We start from the raw sequence: 19581 nt of genomic DNA, 5'->3' as shown, positions 1-19581 counted from the left end.
TGGGTGCTGCCAAAATACCATTCTAATTAAGTTGACATGGTCTGTGAAGCCTGGGTGGTATTATTTTAGTTTTCTTTCCTGTGCTTTCCAGCACTGTGTTTTGAAAGGGTTGATGGAAGTGGTGACACAGCCTCACCAGTTTTCATTAACCTGGGACTTCAGTCACCTGTGACCTTCAGGATCAAAGGAAGGAATATTCTCATTCTTCCTCTCTCTGCAGGTGCAAGTTAATAGCAATAAATAAATGTACACTAATGTGCATGGAGCATGTGATCAGTTGGCCAGACTTCAGCTTTCCATTGAACATTAACACATTAACTCTTCTACAAAATATTAACCTATTCTGAAAGTTTGTTTTCTATTTTGTTTACACATAGTTGGAAAAGCTACACCCTGTTTGTCCCAGGGTGGTTTATCTGCAAGTACGTCAACACACTTGCTTTTGAGCAGTCAGCTTGAAACTGAAAGGGCTGAAAAACATAAAGGGAAAAGAATTTTGTGTTTCCCATTTCCCATTTATTTATTTACTTATTTACTTTTTTTAAATTTCCAGCTTTTATTCAAGAACAGAGCACCAGTAACATTTTCGTGGTGCTCTTGAAGTCTGGCACTGTTGCAGCACTGATTGCCTGCTGCTGTCTGTGAGCCCTCTGTGCATTAGGAGCTTGTATGTTGCATAATACCAGCAAATGCATCTGAGACTACAAAAGGGTCTCTTTGCTCTAAGAAGAAAGTGTTGTGATTAGTTTGTAAGGCAGCATTAAAATACATGAGGTATCTATGACATCAGTATCTTAAGCCTGCAAGTAGTATTTTGTAATTAAGCAAGTATACTGTGACACTGCTGATACTTTATTGTCTAGGAGTGTATGAATGCAGTCTTCAAGTTGTGTGTTCCAAGGTAAACTGGTGTAATTTTTATGTTCTGGTCATATGTATTGCTTTAGTTTTCTTAGTGTTAACCTTTGCACTTATTTATTATATTTCTCTTGAATAGGGTGACATTTTTTTTGTTTGCCTTGAGAACAACATAGTATTTGGTGGAATTGCCTCCTCTCCTGCTCTTTGCAACTAGAAGTAGAGTTGGTGATCATCTGCTTCTTTGGAGTTGATGTAGTCCAGGGTTTGCTTAAATGGTTGAGTTCCTCATGGCTTGAATGATTTATCACTCACCATCTCTACTGTGGTAAATCCTATGCTGCTGTGGATGAGAGGTAAAATGGATTTGCTGGTTTGTTCTTACTGCTTGCTATGATTGCTTACCTACTCTTTGCTGCCTTGCAGCTGATTTGTGGTGTCTTTATCTTGAATCGCATGAACTGTTGAATTTTTTTAGAATAAACTGTATTTGGGAGTATGTCACACAGAATTCCTTGGAGGGTGAACTAGCATAGTGTTGATATTGGAGGATACTTCTCTGCTCACAACACGTATTTTTTACAGAGGCTCAGCAGAAAGACATTGTTTAAAGTGTTCTAACTGTGCGAACCAGAGGTGTATTGAGAATAACCTGTGCACTTAAGTGTACCTCCTATGGTATCTCATCTTAGTGAGGAGCATGCTGTTTGAATTGAAATGTCTTAACTTGCCCTCCAGCTTCAACCACTTAAATGGTATTAGACAATGTAAATAAACCAGTGCTTATTCACTAACATAAATTATAGATAACTGTAAAAGCTTCTCAATTGATTTGCTTTAAAAATATGAGCCTTTCTGTCTAAATAAAAGCTTTTGATGATCTTAGTTAATAACTCTTAAATAAAAAATCTGGTACTGAGAGAACAGCAAGTGACACATGTATACTTACCATGTTAATCATTGGATGTAAAGCCCTGCAAATCACTAAAATGAAAAACTTGGTGAACTTGCTGTATTTGTAGAGGATCTAGGTAGGAAAATGTGTACAGCTTTTCTCTGGTTTGGGGAAATCCCACCTCTGGGCAGGGGAAAGGACCATTTACACTAGTGGCAGGTTGAAAATATGGAGGCTTGCTATTGTGTTGGATGCAAAAAGCAATACTCTAATAAGTATGCAACAAAAGCAGACTCCAGTCAAGTTGGTACCACAAGGGAAAACTAAATTCCTTCTAGAAAATGCAACTTTATATTTTGTTTGGAGACTTAGCCAAAATGTTTATCTCTGTGAGATGCCTGGAAAGCAGTAATTCTCATGGACATGAAGTAGGAAGGGTTTGCCAGCTTCTCATGGCAGTTAACAAAGAAAATGAAGTTTGCAGGTTGGATTGGCCAACATAGTAGTTTGCTGCAACTGGAAGGGGATGATGCTGTTCCCTTCCCCTCTTGCTCACCCTCTCCTGCTGTTCATGTTGTGCCAGCTTAGCTGCTTGTCAGATCTAAGTTTATTGCACTTGCTTCCTTAGCAGAAAACTAATCCAGCAAAACAAATGAGTTAATTAACACAACAGAATTTTTCTTCTTTTTTTTGAAGCTGAACTCATTAAGGACCATACATGGCACAAAATGAGGAGAAGGAGGGAGTGAGTGCCATGAAGTTGCTGTGAGGAAGTTGAGGAAAAAGCAGAGCAAGGGCTGATGAAGAGAGTGGGATGACTGTCCTGTTCTTGGCAGTAACAAGCTATTAAATCATCTTAACTGTTGTATAACTTCACTCTTAAGTCTTTAGGATGGATAATAAAAGCCTAAAATAACAGAAGGAAATAATTATTTAGACTGCTTCCCAAAATTACAAAATTTTGGATTCTGTGTTATGAGAAATGTGACTAGATTGGGTGTGGGGGGAGGAAAGAAAATGACAACACAGAGGGTAGACACAGTATTTTTCTGTTTTCTGGAGGTGAAGAAAGTAGTGAGGAAGTGTATGTATAAAATTAGAGACCATTAGTCACAGAATTTTCAGCTAAGTTGTCCTTGGCTGCCTCACTATGTGTCTCTTGTTCCAGTCATGCATTTATGGACCTGCCCTGCTTCTTCTGCATATGGCTTGCTGATGGGATTGTGTACTGCATGCTGCATAGTTATTTATTTCAGTTTCTGTGTAATTAACATTTAGACTTGGGTACAGTCTGTTTAGTTGTCAAAGTTCCTTCTTCAAAGCTATGGATCTAAGTATTAAAGGCGAAAGATTTTGAGTGATCAAGATATATAGAGAAACTGGAGTTTCGAAACACTTCCAAACTTCATTATATGTTTGGCTTTTGAACTGGAGTACTTCCTTCAGGGACGTGGGGAAAAATTCCTTGCTTAAATAGGGAAGGTGCAAGGTAACTATTTTTCTCTGAGGATTTTTATCGTGGCTATCAATGAAGCTGCCTTGTCAGGAGATGAACATGAATTCACAGGCTGAGTCCTGAGGACCCTTTTCAGAATTTTAGGCAGCTTCAGGAAACCAAAAAATGCTGAACTGCGTATGTTTTATTTAATTTTATTTGGCAAGACTTAAAGTGGGATGGCATCAGCTCCTCTGTTCTGCTTCTGAAGTATGTATCTGTTTTGGCTTTCAAAAGCCTGAATTGCTGTTGCCAAGATTCTTCACTTTCTGGCAAAATTACAATGGCAAATGGCTTCCTATACAAGGTGTAATATTTAGACTAACAGCTTTGCAATTAAGAATGGCAAAGAGAATTATATTCCCTTTTTTTATAAGACCAGATTTTTTAGTATGGAACCGTGGGAGTGTTTGGACATAACTGCAGTGCTTTTGATTGATGATTTATATTTTGAACAGTGCTTTTCATTTTAGTGCGCAACACTCACTTGAAATTTTAACTAGAACAATGCTTTGTTTTCAAAGATATGTTGAAAGTATTACTCTAGTTAGGCAGTTGCTCTATATCATAGACTTGCAAATGCCTTTTGGGTACATATGTGAAACAAAATGTGTCTGCACATGCCAGCTCACGCAAGGGAAGTGGAAAGAACTGGGAGATCTGGGAGTATTCTTCAATTTTATCTGATATTAATCTTAGTAGGCCATCAGGATGTCAAGGACAATGTCATTGAATCTTTTGTGATTGGAATGTTTTGGAGAATCAGCCAAAATAACTTGTTTGAAGGGGAGTTGCCCAAGTATTGGTTTTCAGTGGGAGAAACCTGGAGACTTTGGGTGTGGAAAAGAATGTTCAAAGCTGGGTAGAGACGCAAATGTGTTCAGAGTGAACCAAATGCAGAAGTGGAAAATAAAAGGACTAATCTATTCCTTTGTGGTTCCATGTGCAGGAAGGTAACTGTAGTAGTTTGAAGTAAGGGTTTTTTGGTTGTATTTGTTCACATAGCCTGCGCTAGTGAACCTTTGAATCCTGCTGATCCACCCTCAGTCTTGTAAAGTGACACAGTCTCCTTAAGCCATCACCAAAAGATGAGAAATTGCTTTAGAAATCCTGATAAGTACAGATTGATAAAGCTATGATAGAATCTGGTGGCTGACTGCCACCTTTGTGGGTGCTGCCAATGGTCTTTTAGGATCTAGGCTCCTTATCATAGAATCACTTAGGTTGGAAAGACCCTTAAGATCATTGAGTCCTCGGTCCAGCCAGCTATGAGTTTTGGCAGCACTTTACAGCCAATGTAGCCAGGTTTTCTTCTTGTGAGAAGTTGTGTGGATCTTGTCCTTGCATGGAAAAGCACATCTGGATCCCACATTTTAAATGCAGCTGGGGACAACGTTAGCTGTCAGGTCTTTCAAATACAGAAAATTCACTGGCATACCTCATGCTGCTCATATCCAAATCTTATTTCCATTGTAACTATGGCAATAGTAGACTAGTAAGAAAGTAGGAGTGCATATGTCCTCATGCCCCATCTTTGTGTAGAGGATTGCTAGATGCAAGCTAACTACCTTATCTTGAAGCCATCTGAAGAGAGCTTGCAGATTGCTTGTGGTGTGGACCAAGAGGACAGGGTCTCTTTCATTTTCAAATGTTTAAATTTAAGTCCAATAGAGTTGACTCGGACAGTCCTGAAAGTAACTTGAAGAAGAATATTGTGTGAACTTTGTTGTTTTAAGACTTTATTCTGATTTTTTAATAAAAATACTGGTTTGGTCTGCTAAGCCTCATGCTATAGTGTGGGAAGAAGTGAAGCTGTGACACTGAATGTCTGTGAGTAAAAAATATGTAAGAGAGGGGCAGATTTTTAACCTGTATGTTGAACCCAAGGTCTTAGAGAAGTATCTTCTGATAGATTGAAATTTAAGGCTATAGTAAAGTGAAAGCTTTTGTCCCTCCCTCTTCCATAGATGTTCAGTTTCAGAAAACAGGGCATTACAAAACAAAAAACATTGAATAGCTAGGACTTGAAAGGGAATGGTATTCAGTGAACTTGTTAAGTTACCTTTCGTAAAAGAGCAAAACTCCAGTTTTCAAGAGATTTCAAAAATTTTATTTTTTCATTTTTTAAATTCTTTTCCCCCACCCTCCTCCTGTTCCTACCTAATCTGCAAGTGATTGCATCTTAAAAATTATTTTTCTCTTGAATTTAAGGACTTCAACAGATGGCACATGTAGAACCTGGAAAACTTCCTGAATTGGCAGAGTGACCATAGGCTTGCCATTTTCCTATCGCAGTATCTGTAGGTGTGTAGGCTGGCTGTTCTTCCAGAGTGCTGGGGGAGATGCTGTTTCCTCTACTGGAAATATGCAGAGAGAGCAAGGGATAAATCCAAAAGCATACCTGGTGACAGGCTTAATTTGCTGTTAATAGAGAACTTAATCTACTGGTTAGGTGGGTAATTTGATCGTGACTAGAAACAACTGATTCAGAGCAGTGGTAATCTCCAGGATGCGTCCCTGCAGTGTTTTCCATGTGGAATTAATACCCATCTTTGTTTAGATGGTGTGAGTTGGTGTAATGCTTTTGGGAGGCTGAGACGTCAAAGCTATGCCTCACAATAGACTATTCTTTAGACTAAAGAGTATTACACCAAAACTGAATCTGATGACCTTTGAAACTTGTTTTGTTGTGACGGTCCTACTTTCAGGGACTCTGTCCAAAGAAGACCTCTTAAGCAAATAGAAGTGCCTGAAGTCACTTGGTTTGAAATGTGCACAGGCTGTCTGGCTCAATGCTCTGTGACAGTTGTTCTTGCCACTGAATGTGCTGAGTTTTGTAGTGGTGATTGACTAAATAGCTTGTTTTCTATTTACAGTCGCTTGAAGTTTTCTTCCCCATCAAAGGAGTTTTAGGAAAAGGGCAATAACTTGGCACTTCCATCTCTTTGCAGTTTTTGCCATTTAACTTGCCTAGGAAGAACATGTAATTCTGTGTGCAGTTACGGTCTCGGAAGAGAACTGTCATGCTAAAAATCATGCTTAAAGATGTTGGCAAAGAAAAAAATGATCTATTTTTCTTTTTAAATCCTAATTTTAGTCTGCTGAACACACAACTCGGTATAGGGTTCTGTTGCTATGAAATTTATTACTGGGTGATGTGGTACAACAGGGCCTTACATGTTAAAGGTGAGCAAAAGCTTTTTGTATTCCTAGAGTAGGACTACTTTGATAAACTGCTTTTAGACAGACAAAAGAGATGTGATCTTAAATCAGTGTTAATGTGTGACTGACTAGGAATGATATCATCTAGAGATTATTGCTTTCCTCTGTTTCTGCGGTGTTAACAAATGAATTCTCAAGAATGTAGCGCTGAAGTAAATGGGTCTTGATAAATTATGCAGTCTTGACTCCAACCATTGTTCGAAGTAATTGATGATCTTCCATTGGCATAATGGGGCTGTGGCATAAACTGCAGCACGCCCTAGAGTAGACAAATTGGTCTGGTATTGTTTAGGAACATATTTAATCCATCTTGCTGTAAGAGAATCGGTGCCTTCTGCTGAAACATCAAGAGAAAGACTGTTATTTTGATATTCAGTCCTAAATACTCTGCAATTAAATTTACAGTAGTCATGCCTTTTCCTGTTCTCTAAATACTGAAATGATAATAAACATAAAACTGTTGCAATGCAAGGGTGAATTATTTTCCATTACCCCTTTACCTAAACTTTCTTTAATTTGTGAGTTCATAGGCTAGTGATACAATTCTCTTTGTTCTTGGTGTGGTGTTCCAACTGGAGCCACTCCAGTGGCTTGCCTAATTTAACTTCAGATGTACTTAAAGGAAACTGTACTCTCCAAAGTGAAAAACTTTTCTCTCCCCCATCATCCAGGATAAAAGGGATTTCCATAAGTCTGCACTTAATTCTTTGGTTTCAGCTTAAAAATTTACTTCAAACTTTTAGGTGTTTGAAGCTATTCTTATATTTGAAGACTAGTAACAGTACAAATTGGCTATCATGCCTACAGAGTTAGATGTTTCAGGAGGTCTTCTCCCTCCTCCCCCCCCAACATGTGAATAAAATTTTGGTTTCAAAGCTAAATAAATACTATGGGAAAAAAACAACCAACTATATAGAATAAACAACTTTATGAATATGGAGTTTAAATAGATTTTCAGACTTGGTGTCCCAGCAGGTTACTACCTCAGGAAAACTGCAAAGCCCCAGTAACTGCTTCTTAGAAAGAAGCTTCCAAGAGTTTGCCTTCCTCTGAGAGAGGAGAAGGGTATCATAGTTCAGCCAAACCTGTACTGGAACTAGATAAAAATTAAGCTTGCTCAATGAGTGCATGGTTTATGTGGACCATAGGTTGCAGCTCCTTTGGGAGCAGTTTTCCCAAGATGTCTTTTATCCTTGTCCATGACTTAACACACCAAAAATCTTTTGGGGAGCTTTGGTTTGGTGACAGTTCTTGCCTACCAGAGAGCAGTTGGTAGCCTGTTTAAAACTTGGATTTCTGTTTTGAATACATAATTGATAATTAACAGTGAACAAGATAGGAACTTGCTTGTGGTAGGAGTAAAAGTTCTGTCTCTGTTTTGCAGTCTGTTCTCTCTGCCACTCACCGTTTTTTTTTTTTCATCTGCTTGGAGGTGGCATCACTTACTGTTACAGGGATGTATCTCCAGCTGAATGGCACCAGTTGGGAGAGTTGGGAGAAATGCTGGGACCAGCAAATAGTTCTTTGTATGTTTATTTGCTTTTGTTTAGGTTTCTTTCTGTTGTTTTCAAGCATCTGCTAAAATGGCTTTCTTGAATTCAGCTTAATACTGCCTTCTCTTTTACATTTTTAGTTATTTAGCCATATGAACCTGCAGTAGATTTCTTTTCAAACTTGATCAGTCACAGAAGTGATGTGTAAAAAAGAAACACTACTTATCTTGCAAAATTGCTTCTAGTAATCACTTGGAAGAGGAAATGCAAGACTTGAATGCATGTTTGCACAGGACACTGATATATTGTGTGAGAATAAAGCCATGAGAGAAAAAGCAGGTGGGAAAGGGTAAAGGAAAGAAGTTGTTGTGTATCTAGGTTGATGGTTAGTGCTGCATACTGTACTTGATCTTGCATGTCTTCTCCAACTGAAATGAATCTATTTAAGTGGCTGTCATCTTAAAACATTGAAATCTGGGAGTTGATTCTTCCCGTAGTCTCAGCTTGTGAGAGCCAGATCCAAGTGTGGCCAAATGGTTGGGATCTAAGTGTGAAGAGAGGCCTTTTTTGCATGGACCCTGGAAGTGAAGGAGGAGCCATTCAGCCTGAGAATAGTTACATTAGGCTTTTGAAAAAAACATGAGGATGAATGTGTTTGCTTGGCTGCAGACAGCAAATGTGCAGATTTGCTACTCTGGGTTGATGCAAATCCTTGTCACCTCATCTTGCTCTTCTTGATCTTCCCCCTCCAACTATTTTCAATAATAAGTTGATGAAATGTCTTCAGTATGGTTTCTGACAGTTTGTTTGTACTCTGCAGGTCCTGTGAAGCAGTAGATGTAATTTGAAGAAAATTTGAAGGAACAAATGGCTTTAGCTGGCTGCCCAGACTCCTTTTTACATCTTCCTTATCGGATAGTAAGTTCTGAAACTGCATGTTCTTGTCAGATTGTAGCATCATATTGCTGTGTGCCAGTGACTGTGCATTCAAACTTTTCATCAAACTGCTAATAGCTATCTGGCAATTCTTTGGGTTTTGCTAATGTTTGGGAACAGAGCCTCTGTTACCATCCTGTGTGCAAGATCTGCTGCTGAAAAAATGTCACTGATACATACTGATTAAAATTAAAATTTGATACCTGTCCTCAAAATGACCAGTTTATATTACTGTTCCAGTAAAATGCCTTGCACCAAGAAGTATCAATGTTTGCTGAATACTATATTTGTAGGAATAAAAGAAATTTGTTACTTGTTTAGATCTTAGGTTTGTCAAGTCATTATACTGTATCTAAGCAGCCAATGTGTTGTATTATGCAGAATATGTTTAAAAAAACAAAACAACAAACCTAACCAAAACCAACAGCTCAATTCAAAGGGGGTAGGCAAAAATTGGTTTAGAAGTTTACATAATTTTTTTTCCAGGCAGTTATAATTGTCATAATGCATGCTCTTTATTTTTATGGAACTGCAAATTTGTTATTTTAGACATGACCTGGTTTTTTACCCTTTTTCCTCTTGTTTTCTTAGTTTGCATTAATGATTCGGTTATGATTTTGAGCCCTGCAGATAAACAAATAATTAAAGAGTATCATATGACATTGAAACCTTCTTCTCTCTCTCCCAAGAGAAACATTACTAGTAGTGATTACTACAGTCATGCTACCCTTTTGGAAAAAAACAAAAAAACCCACAGAAAACAAAACCAAACCCAAACAAAAATAAGAATAAAGAATAAGAATAAATAATTTAACCAAGAATAAAATACCTAAAACCTCACTAGGATTCATACATGTTTTATAACATGCCAAGGTACATTTTTTCCCAATAGGAAACTTTGAATTAGCTAAAAGACTAATGTTAGTAAATGCTTAGTTGTCTGTTGAATGTACCTGAATGTTTTTCCTGGTAGGAGGAAAAACATAACAGTTCTTTTTAACTGCTATTGCAGCTATAAAAATAGAACAGACTTTGAGAGATTGAGTGTCCTGGAAATCAGTTACTATACTTGGATCTATGATTTTAAAAGAATTTGTGAATAGATGTGCCTGGACTTCAAAATTTGTTGCACTTTGAAATTATGCTACCAATTAATTTAGAGAACTGTCTGAGGGAGAGCTATGTAGAAGAAAATTGACTTTGTAGACAGTCCTTTTTGAGCTGCAAATTCTTTACTGGGTATCAAACTTTCTCATTAAAGTAGTGTGTTTTGTGTTCATAAGCAGTAAGAATGTGAATTTTCCGTGGTACTTCCCCTTGCTCTGAGGCAGTCAACAGTCTAGAAGTGTCAAAAAAACATGGGTGACTTAAAACAGTGGGAAATTGACTCCCTGTTAGTTATTTATTTTTATTCATATCTTTCTGTTAATTATCCTAACCAGCTTAAAGACTAGCTTTGGGAGCCCATTCACAACTACTCTGCCTTCTGTCAAAAGTGAAGTTTGCATTAAAAAAACCCTGAACATCTGTTTTTCCACCCCTACTAAATCTGACTTAGAAGCTTTCATCAACTTGTCTTTCAGATTTGGCTGCGGTGCCAGTATTGTGTCGATAAAGGGCTGAAAGAAGGTTAAACTAAATATGCTCTAGATTAGAGTGTGAAGACGTGTTCTATTTTTTTCATTACATTTTCTGACTTAGTATGAATGGAAGGCTATAGAGAAAATTGTTCCAGAGTCCGCAAGGTTGGGACCTTAATGTAACTTCAGTGCTTAGAATGAATTGGCATACTGGAGTTTGGGATTATGGTCAAAGTAGACAGCAAGAGAAATGAGAACATCAGTAAGTGAATATGCACTACAGAATATCCTTTAGGATGCCTAGTTGCCAACCCCCCTCTACTCTTTCTTTTTCCGGCTTTGGAGAGATGAGTAAGGTGTAGAACTCTGACTTTCTTACTGGACTCTTAGTTTGCACGGTGTGGTGCTTTTAGAAGCTTTGGATCTGTTTTAAATGCTTTTTTTTAAAAAAAAAAAAACAACCCAAAAAACTTTCTCAGGAGTTACCACACAAACCAGTCATGCTAAGTGCAAGGTTGTTCCTAGGAAAAATCTCTATCTTTGTGGAAAAAAAAAAATCAATGCTACCTTTTAGTGGCTTTCAGGAGCCCTTTCCAAATTCTCAAACTCTTCAATAAAAATCCGGCAGTGAGAATTGGCACTGTTTGTCTTCTGTTCCTGGAAATTCAGAACATAGTCCCAGAATTTCTCAGAAAAAAAATGGGATGATTTACTGTGTTTCCGTTCTTTTGCAATCTGTAGTCACAACAGTATTTATGCACAGTGACTTGAACTCTTGGGAAGATTTAATTCTTTAACCCTTTGCATGAATTATACCAGACTCAGTGACACTAGAAACAAAATGGTGTAGGTTTTTTCCTCGGTTTCTGAAGGGAAAATCATGGGCACGCAGGAATGTCCTGTTCATTTTCTCTTTCCTACCTTCTGTTTATTTGCTTTTAACTAAGATGCAGGTGTGACTTATTAAGAATCTCAAGAATTATGAATGACTTCTTATTAAGAGATAAAAAGTTTGTTTTTGGAGAGTTCAGTTCTTAGAGAAAGTACTTGTTCATGTCACAGTTGTTGCCTAAATTGGTATGAAATGCACTACAACCACTTTGTCACAAAATTGGGGGGAAAATGGAAATTGCTTTCTCCTATTTATACAGGTCTGTGGATTTCTGGATTGCTACTAGATCTTGTGACCAGATAGGAGAGCAGAATGTTGCACATCATACTTCAGAAGCTTTGTGCACTTCAAAACAATACCTAAATACCTAAGAGAATTAGTCATCCAGAAGCTAGTTACTGTAAGCCTCCTTTAATGATGTCAGATTTGTGAATGGAAGAATATTGGATGTTGGGGGAAAACAGTGACAAGGGATGAGGAAAAGGCTGTGATTCCTAATCTCTTCTTTGCCTCAGTCTTTATTAGTAGGACCAGTTATTCTCTGGCTACTCACCCCCTGAACTGGAAGACGCTGACAGGAAGCAGAGTGGAGCCCCCATAATCTATGGGGAGATGGTTAGCAACCTGCTGCACCACTTAGATGTACACAAGTCTATGGGGCTGGATGGGATCCACCCAGGGGTACTGAGGGAGCTGGCAGAAGAAGATAATGTCAGCAGTCTTGGCTAAATGGGGAGGTCCCAGTTGACTGGAGTTCAGCAAATATGATGCCCATCTAGAAGAGGGGCAGGAAGAGGATCCAGGGAACTAGAGGCCTGTCAGTCTTTGCTGGGTAAAAAACTGGCTGGCTGGGCTCAAAGAGTGGTAGTAAATGGGGTTAAATCAAGTGGGATTAAATCAATAGAGTCACAAGTGTTGTTACAAGCCCTGGTGTTCCCCAGGGCTCAGTGCTGGACCTAGTCCTGTTTAACATCTTTATCAATGATTTGGATTAGGGGATTGAGTGCAAACCCAGTTAAGTTTGTGGACAACACCAAGCTGGGTGAGAGTGTTGATCTGCCTGAGGGTAGAAAGGTTCTACACAGGAACCTGGACAGGCTGGATTGATGGGCTGGGGCCAATTGTATGAGGTTCAAGAAAGCCAAGTGCTGGGTCCTGCACTTGGCTCACAACAACCCCATGCAGCAATGCAGGCTTGGGGAAGAGTGGCTGGAAAGCTGCCAGGCAGAAAAGGACCTGGGGGTGTTAGTCAACAGCTGTCTGAATATGAGCCATCAGTGTGCCCAGGTGGCCAGAAAGGAAGGCCAACAGCATCTTGCCCTGCTGCCAGGAATAGTGTGGCCAGCAGGACTGTGGAAGTGCTTGTCCCCCTGTACTTGGCAGTGGTGAGGCTGTGCCTCAACTATCATGCTCAGTTTGGTGCCCCTTGCTACAAGAAGGACATTGAGTTGCTGGAGCATGTCCAAAGAAGGGCAACAAAGCTGGTGAAGGGTCTGAAGAACAAGTCTTCTGAGGAGTGTCTGAGGGAACTGGGATTGCTCAGCCTGGAGAAGAGGAAGCTGAGGGAAACCTTATCACTATGCAGCTACCTAAAAGGAGGTTGTAGTGAGGTTGGTGTTGCTCTCTTCTCCCAGGTAGCAAGTGATAGGATGAGAGGCAATGTCCTCAAGTTGTGCCAGGGAGGTTTAGTTTGGATATGAGGAAAAATGTATTCACTGAAAGGATTGTCAAGTACTGAAACAGGGTGCCCAGCGAAACACCATCCCTGGAGGTGTTTGAAAGATGTGTAGATGTGATGCTTTTAGGGACACGTTTAGTGGTGGACTTGGCATTTGTAGGTTAGTGGTTGGACTTGATAATCTAAAAGGTCTTTTCCAACCAAAACTATTCTGTGATGTACTGCTGTTACTGTAGCAGTCACGTTGCTGTCTTCAGCTGGAAGAACAGCCAGGTACAGGCTCTCTAGGTTCTAGTATGGCAGCTTTGATTGTCGTTTTCCATGAAATGATTCAGTAAGTAAGAAGACACCTTTGGAGGTCATCTGATCCAAGCCCATGATATATTGAGGTGATACTTGTTTTCCTAGGGTGCTTTGTCTTGGTGAGTGTGGGGTTTGGGAAGGCTTTTTACATTTTCAGAAGTTGTTCGCCTTGATTGAGTGCTGAGAGAGGGTTTCTATTTTAGCAGGAAAAAAAAAAAGTTTGTATCTCTAATTCAGACTTAGTTTGGTGAGTGCCATAATCCTCATCCGTGTGAAATCCAGATGCTATGTGACTTCATCTAATCTCTGCCAATTTGGAGCTGAACAGTCTGAAAGTCAGCGTTAGAGGTATACATGCTGTTGTCTTTGAATAAAATTACTTTGTCCTACAGAACACAGCATGAAAAAAAAATCAGTTGCAGATTTAGTATCTTAAGTAGACCAAAAATCTATGTGGAAGGGCTGTCAAGACGTATATTTTGGCCCTCATTGTCAGCCTGACACTGAAAATCTTTGTTCACTAAGCTGTTGACAGTTGTTTATTAAAACTATGGAGGTATTTCTTAAAATATATGGCAGGTTCACTCTGGCTGGACACCAGGTTACCCCAGAGCTGCTCTGTCACTCCCCTACTCAGCTGGTCACTGGAGAGAAAATATAAAGGAAAGCTCATGAATTAGGTATGAGGACAGGGAGAGATCACTCAGCAATTGCCATCACGGGTAAAACAGACTCACCTTGGGGAAATTACTATCTTTAATAACAATAAAAATCAGAGTAAAGTATTGAGACGCAGAGCCAAATCTTAAAACACCTTCTCTCCCCCGGGCTTTTTTCCTGGGCTCAACTTCACTCCCAGTTTCTCCACCTCCTCCCCCCCAGTGGCACAGGGGGATGTGGAATGGGGGCTATAGTCAGTTCATCACACGTTGTCTCTGCTGCTCCTTTCTCCTCAGGGGGAGGACTCCTCAGACTCTTCCCCTGCTCCAGTGTGGGGTCCCTACTGTGGGATTCAGTTCTACGTGAACATCAACATGGGTCCTTCCCATAGCTTTTCCCAAACTGCTCCAGCATGGGTCCCTTTCATGGACCTTTCGTGTTCCTGAATAACTTTCATGGTGTGCAGTTATTCAGGAACAGACGGATCCAGCATAGGTCTCCCATGGGATCACAGGTCCTGCCAGGAAACATGCTCCAACGTGGGCTCCTCTCTTCATGCATCCACAGGTCCTGCTAGGAGCCAGTGCAGATTTCCTATGGAGTAGCAGCCCCCTTTGGGCACATCTACCTGCTCAGGCATGGGGTCCTTCATGGGCTGCAGGTGTCTGTCGGCTTCACCTTCACCAGGGGCATCTCTGCTCCAGTGCCTGATTCACCTACTCCCCTCTTCTTCTGCACTGAATTTAGTGTCTGCAGAGCTGTTTTGGTTCTTGTATTCACACCCCACTCTTCATTGCTGTTGTTCCACCACAGGTTTAGGTTTTTTTTTTTTTTCTCCTTTCTAAGTATGTTTTTCCACCAGAGGCACTACCACCAGTGGAGATGGGCTTGGCCTTGGCCCGGGGCGGGTCCATTTTGGCTGGCATTGGTGCTGTCACCAGTGAGGAAAGCTTCCAGCAGCTTCTCACAGAAGCCATTTTTGCAGACCCCCAGCTGCCATAACCTTGCCACACATACCCAAGACATGATTTTTAAGATTCAAAATTAATGGCTGATCGATTTGTTCCCATTAGACTTAAATAGACAACATTTCTGCTTGTATAGAATTTGTCCTGGAGTTTGAATTTTTCATGCAGATGGTACAATATGTAAAAGTGCACAAAGCAAACTTTCCAAGTCCTTGGGTGTAGCTGAGTGAAAAAACACCAGAGGCATTATTGCATTACATCATTCCTCAACATACTGTATGAAGAAATGAAGCTGAAATATTGCTACTGCCAATGCAGAAAATAATCAGATTTGTGAAATATGGTGTCAATCAACAGATTTTTTTTGATGATGCTCTTGTTTTAACAGTTTACATGTATGTGGTGTAGAGGGTTGATGGACTGCAGCAGACTTAAAGTACAAAGCATGAGAACATTAGTGAATGTTTTTACAAGACGTTGTCTCCAATATGAAGTTATGAAATGTGTCTCCTTGAGTACAGACTGCAAATGTGTTTTTACTGATGGAGTTGATGCTACTTGGTAGTTTTTGTTGAAGAGCAACTGGAACTGGATTTCTAGCCTCTATTTGTCTTGGAAAGAAATCTGTTTAAAAAATTTTCCAAAAAGCAATTTTTTTTCCACTGACATTGAAATTCAGCTGTGGTGCTTACCTCTTGGTAAGAGGTCATTGAAAGAACACTTGCCCTCACTACTACATCATCTGAATATTATATATGAAGCAAAACAATGTCAAAGAAATGTGCATCTCAAACTAAGCTTTTACCATTTCTCTTCTTACAAGAAACACCCATCAGTTGCTTTTTGTGCTGTACCAGTGTATGTTTCTACAGTCTGTTCTTGACTGTTTGTACTTCTCCTTTTGTATTCTAATTTACACAGAAGTTGGTTGGCAAAACATGAAGTCATTTTTGATGACTAATAAGAGCAAGAAATTTCAAGTGGCTAGGTCTACATTTTTCAGTTATAGAAGGTTTTTCAACTCACTAAAAAAGAAACTTTAGAACACTTTAGTGGTCAATCACACCATTTACTGCTTAGAAGTAAAGAGTGGCGAGGAAACAATGTAGATATTCCAAATCAAATGAGGAAATTACAAGCAAAGGTGCTTAATTCTCCATCTTCCTATTAAGTGTTTCATGCTCCTGCCTGAGCAGTAGAATGAATCCATTTTGAAACTTGTTTTCCCTCCATATATCCCTAGGTTTTTTTATAAAAGTTTAAAATGAGACATCTAGAGAAACGAGGGTGCACAGAGGACAGAGCCTGGCTTGTTTCAGTGATGCCCAGTGACAGGACCACAGGCAACTGGCACAAACTGAAAAACAGGAGGTTCCCTCTGAACATTGGGCAACACTCTGTCACTGTGAGGGTGATGTAGCACTAGCATAGGTTTCTCAGAGAGGTGGTGAAACCTCCATCCTTAGAGGTAATCCAGAACCATCTGGATATGGTCCCAGGCAACCTGCTGTAGGTGGTCCTGTTTGAGCAGGCTGGTGGACCAGGTGACCTCTAGAGGCCCTTTTCAGCCTCAGTCATTTAGTGTCAATGTAAAAAATGATGGATCTCTTTAGGTTCTGAGTTGTGTGCAACTTTTAAGGTGCCACTTCCAGGTTGTAAAAACATCCATGGTGGTGAAAAGAGGTATTTGTCTGGTATTTTTTCACAAACCTCTGTGAGACCATTTTAGTTTTGAAGTAATGGTAACAATCAGTTCAGGAGATTGTAGCACCAAACTAAATCCTGTAAATTCACGTGAATGGGATCTTTTCCAAATGAATAAATATTTAACAAACTGTTTACCAGCTGGTTATTTTGGAGAACTACCAGTGTGTTTTCATGTTAGTAACAGCTCTCACTCAATGGAAGAGAGAAGTTGATGTACCAATCCTAAGACAGCTTCTTACTTCAGACATCTGTGTAACTATTAGAGAATAAAAACCTGAAATATGAGGGAATGGAAATTGTTTTTGCTTTTTGATATTTGATAACTGACTGGAATTACGTTAGCAATAGTTTGAGGGTGTGCCTTTTAAATGAACCTTCCTCCTACAGATGTTTTGTGCTCTTTATATGTGTAAATAATAACCACTGGAAAAGATTATTTTGTTTTTAAAGAGGAAGATAAGGCTGCTTTGCATTTGGAGCTGTCACTTTTCAAGAAAGTACCATGGCTCGGATAATTCTTAGTGTTTCTGTCCATGCCAGTTGGCTCAGACAGGCCTTTTCCATCCTTGGAAAAGACCAAGGATAGAATGTTGTCTTAAATATTTCCAGGAAATATATCTAGATACAGACCTTGCTAAAAGTTATACCCAATAGAATTTCTTGCCTTAGTCAGTCCAGTCTAAAGGGAGATCACTTGATGAAAGGAAGGATGGTATTTCATAAACACGATTTCTTCCTTTTTCTTTTTTTTTTAAGTTAAAAAAGGAAGGGGGGGGAGTGGGACATACCACAAACAACCACCACACAACCAGAATCGTGTAGTGCTGCATGAAGTTGTTTAGGTGAGATCAACCCTGAGAGAATATTCCAGTTTCTAGAAAGAAACTGTGGGTACAGGTTCCAAGCTTCCTTCTTAAGTGATGTAATGCATTGCAGGGGTCATTTTGTTTCTGCTTTTGAAAACTGTCTGCTCATAGTGCTTCAGCTGAGTCCTGAACTGAAGCTGCTGATTAAAATGAAGAACAGGTAGTCTAAACTCATCCTGTGGGGCTTGGGTGTTGGATGTGCCACTTATTTTGTAGAGCTGGGAAGAAAATCCTAAGTCCACCTAGCACTAGCTATGACTGAAAAGGATCTTCACATGCTCCTTGCGCATCGTCTTAAGAATTTTTCTTTTGGTTTCTAATATAAAGCAGTGTAAAACACTCTTTCAAAAGTTCTCTGTAGATTCCAATAAAACTCTGCCACTCTTCAGGTGTATCTTTCATTCCTAGAGTGACAGGTACGTTCCCTTCATGGAGATGTGGGATTGAGAGTGCAGCATAGAACAAGCAGTTTGTTCTAGAAGGATTTGTTTTGCTTTTTCAGGATGGAATTTTACCAAGTTCATCAGCTTTCAGGAATCTCCCACGTGGAAAGGGCCAGATTATTGGTATTAATGGCCTTTTATGCTAGAAAGTATTGATATTTTAATCTGAGGCATTAAGATACAGTGTTTTTTCTTTCTGGTTTTGAAAGAACAACAAGCAATCAAAGGTGGAACACAAGTGCCCAGCAAAGCTCTCAGGCTTTACTGCTATTTTAAGAGATTTGGCTTGTGTACTGGTAAGGCCAGTGTGCATATTTGAAATTCTAGCCTCTACAATGAAAAGACAAGCCCTCGGAAACAGCCAGTGGTTTTGGAGCATGCCTGTCCTTTGCAAGCTGAATGTTAAACAATGACTTAAGACTCTACTACACACTGGCTGTGGCTCTTGATGTCTTACACGCTGGCTCCATTTTTTGACATAATTTTGGCAACTGGGGGAACCTGGCAATTCTTCATGTTAGAGGCCTCAGCTCTTAATAAAGCGCTTTAGTTATTAGCACAAGTAAATAGTTGACCATTTGTGCTACATTAATGCATATTAATCATACAGTAAATACTGTCATGCTGGCAAGATCCCCAGAATACTGAATACTTCTGAACAGTTCAGGAGGGGGTTTCTGTCAAAGTGGTGTTGGCACCTTTCTTGAAGAAGTTCTTGAGGCTATTAGTGCAGGAGAGTGACAGACCATTATGTCAGCTCACGTGGGTTTTTGTAGAACTGATAGTTCAGTGGAGGCAGAGAAGTATTTTTGAATTTTGTGCTGTTGCAGTAGGTCCTTCTGAAGTTTGCAGTTAACTTTTATACAGTCCTCAGCTCTATCTGAGGCAGATTGCTTTGGTCTGTGGGGAGTAAAATGGAGTGTCTACTTTTCTAATTAAAATAGTTAGATATTCAAAAATTCCCTAAGATCATCCAATTCTGTAAAATTTTAAATATGTATTTGAAGAACCTAGAATGTGCAGCAGTAGGAGGGAATCGCAAGACAGCATAATGATCCATGATACGTGTAAAAATTTTGGTTTCTTGAGAGAGAACTTTTAATACGAGCTGAAATGTCAGGTATGATTTGTTCTTTGGAACAGCCAGCATAAATTTATCAGTTGTTTATTGTCCTTCATGAGCCTGGCAATGACTTCTATGAGGACTTGCTTCATCATCTTGCCGGAGCTCGGCGAAGCCGGCTGGCTTCAGATTCCTCATATCCTCATTCTTGTGCATTTGGAAAATCTGATTTTTGCCCCTCCAGTTACCAGCATGCTCCTCTCATTGGTGACTTATTTTTTGAAGATGAGCAGGAGTAACCTCACAGTGATATTGGCCAGCCTTCTAACTCATCCCGTCTGGTCCCAGGGACTCAGTCCAGTCAGCTTAGTCAGCTTGTGTGATCCATAACCCTATTTTGCTGTGAGTAATTGTTCAGTCCCCAGATGCTCAGGGAACTGGGAAAGTAACAACTAACTTTACTAGTAAAAACTGAGGAAAATAAATCACTGATGTTTTGTATCCTTAGCTGCTGGGTCCTGT

The 19581-nt window shown here is 39.7% G+C and overlaps 1 protein-coding gene across 8 annotated transcripts in view; it reads left to right on the top strand.

Moving 5' to 3' along the window:
- GRB10 (growth factor receptor bound protein 10) overlaps positions 1-19581 on the top strand; it is a 144412-nt gene that overhangs the window by 26543 nt on the left and 98288 nt on the right. For 6 of the 8 annotated variants that reach the window (XR_011724413.1, XR_011724412.1, XR_011724414.1 and 3 more), the window contains exon 2: positions 8784-8881. The exons of the other annotated variants lie outside the window; for them this stretch is intronic. Coding sequence is in view for 3 of the 6 variants with exons in the window: in XM_071736740.1 (XP_071592841.1) it covers positions 8831-8881 (51 nt within the window). In the remaining 3 variants the exon portion in view is untranslated. The remainder of the gene's footprint in view (positions 1-8783; positions 8882-19581) is intronic. 8 annotated transcript variants of the gene reach the window in all.

This window comes from Heliangelus exortis, chromosome 2 (genome assembly GCF_036169615.1).
Source record: "Heliangelus exortis chromosome 2, bHelExo1.hap1, whole genome shotgun sequence".
NCBI classification, from domain to species: Eukaryota; Metazoa; Chordata; class Aves; order Apodiformes; family Trochilidae; genus Heliangelus; species Heliangelus exortis.
This window is presented reverse-complemented; position numbering and strand designations above follow the sequence as displayed.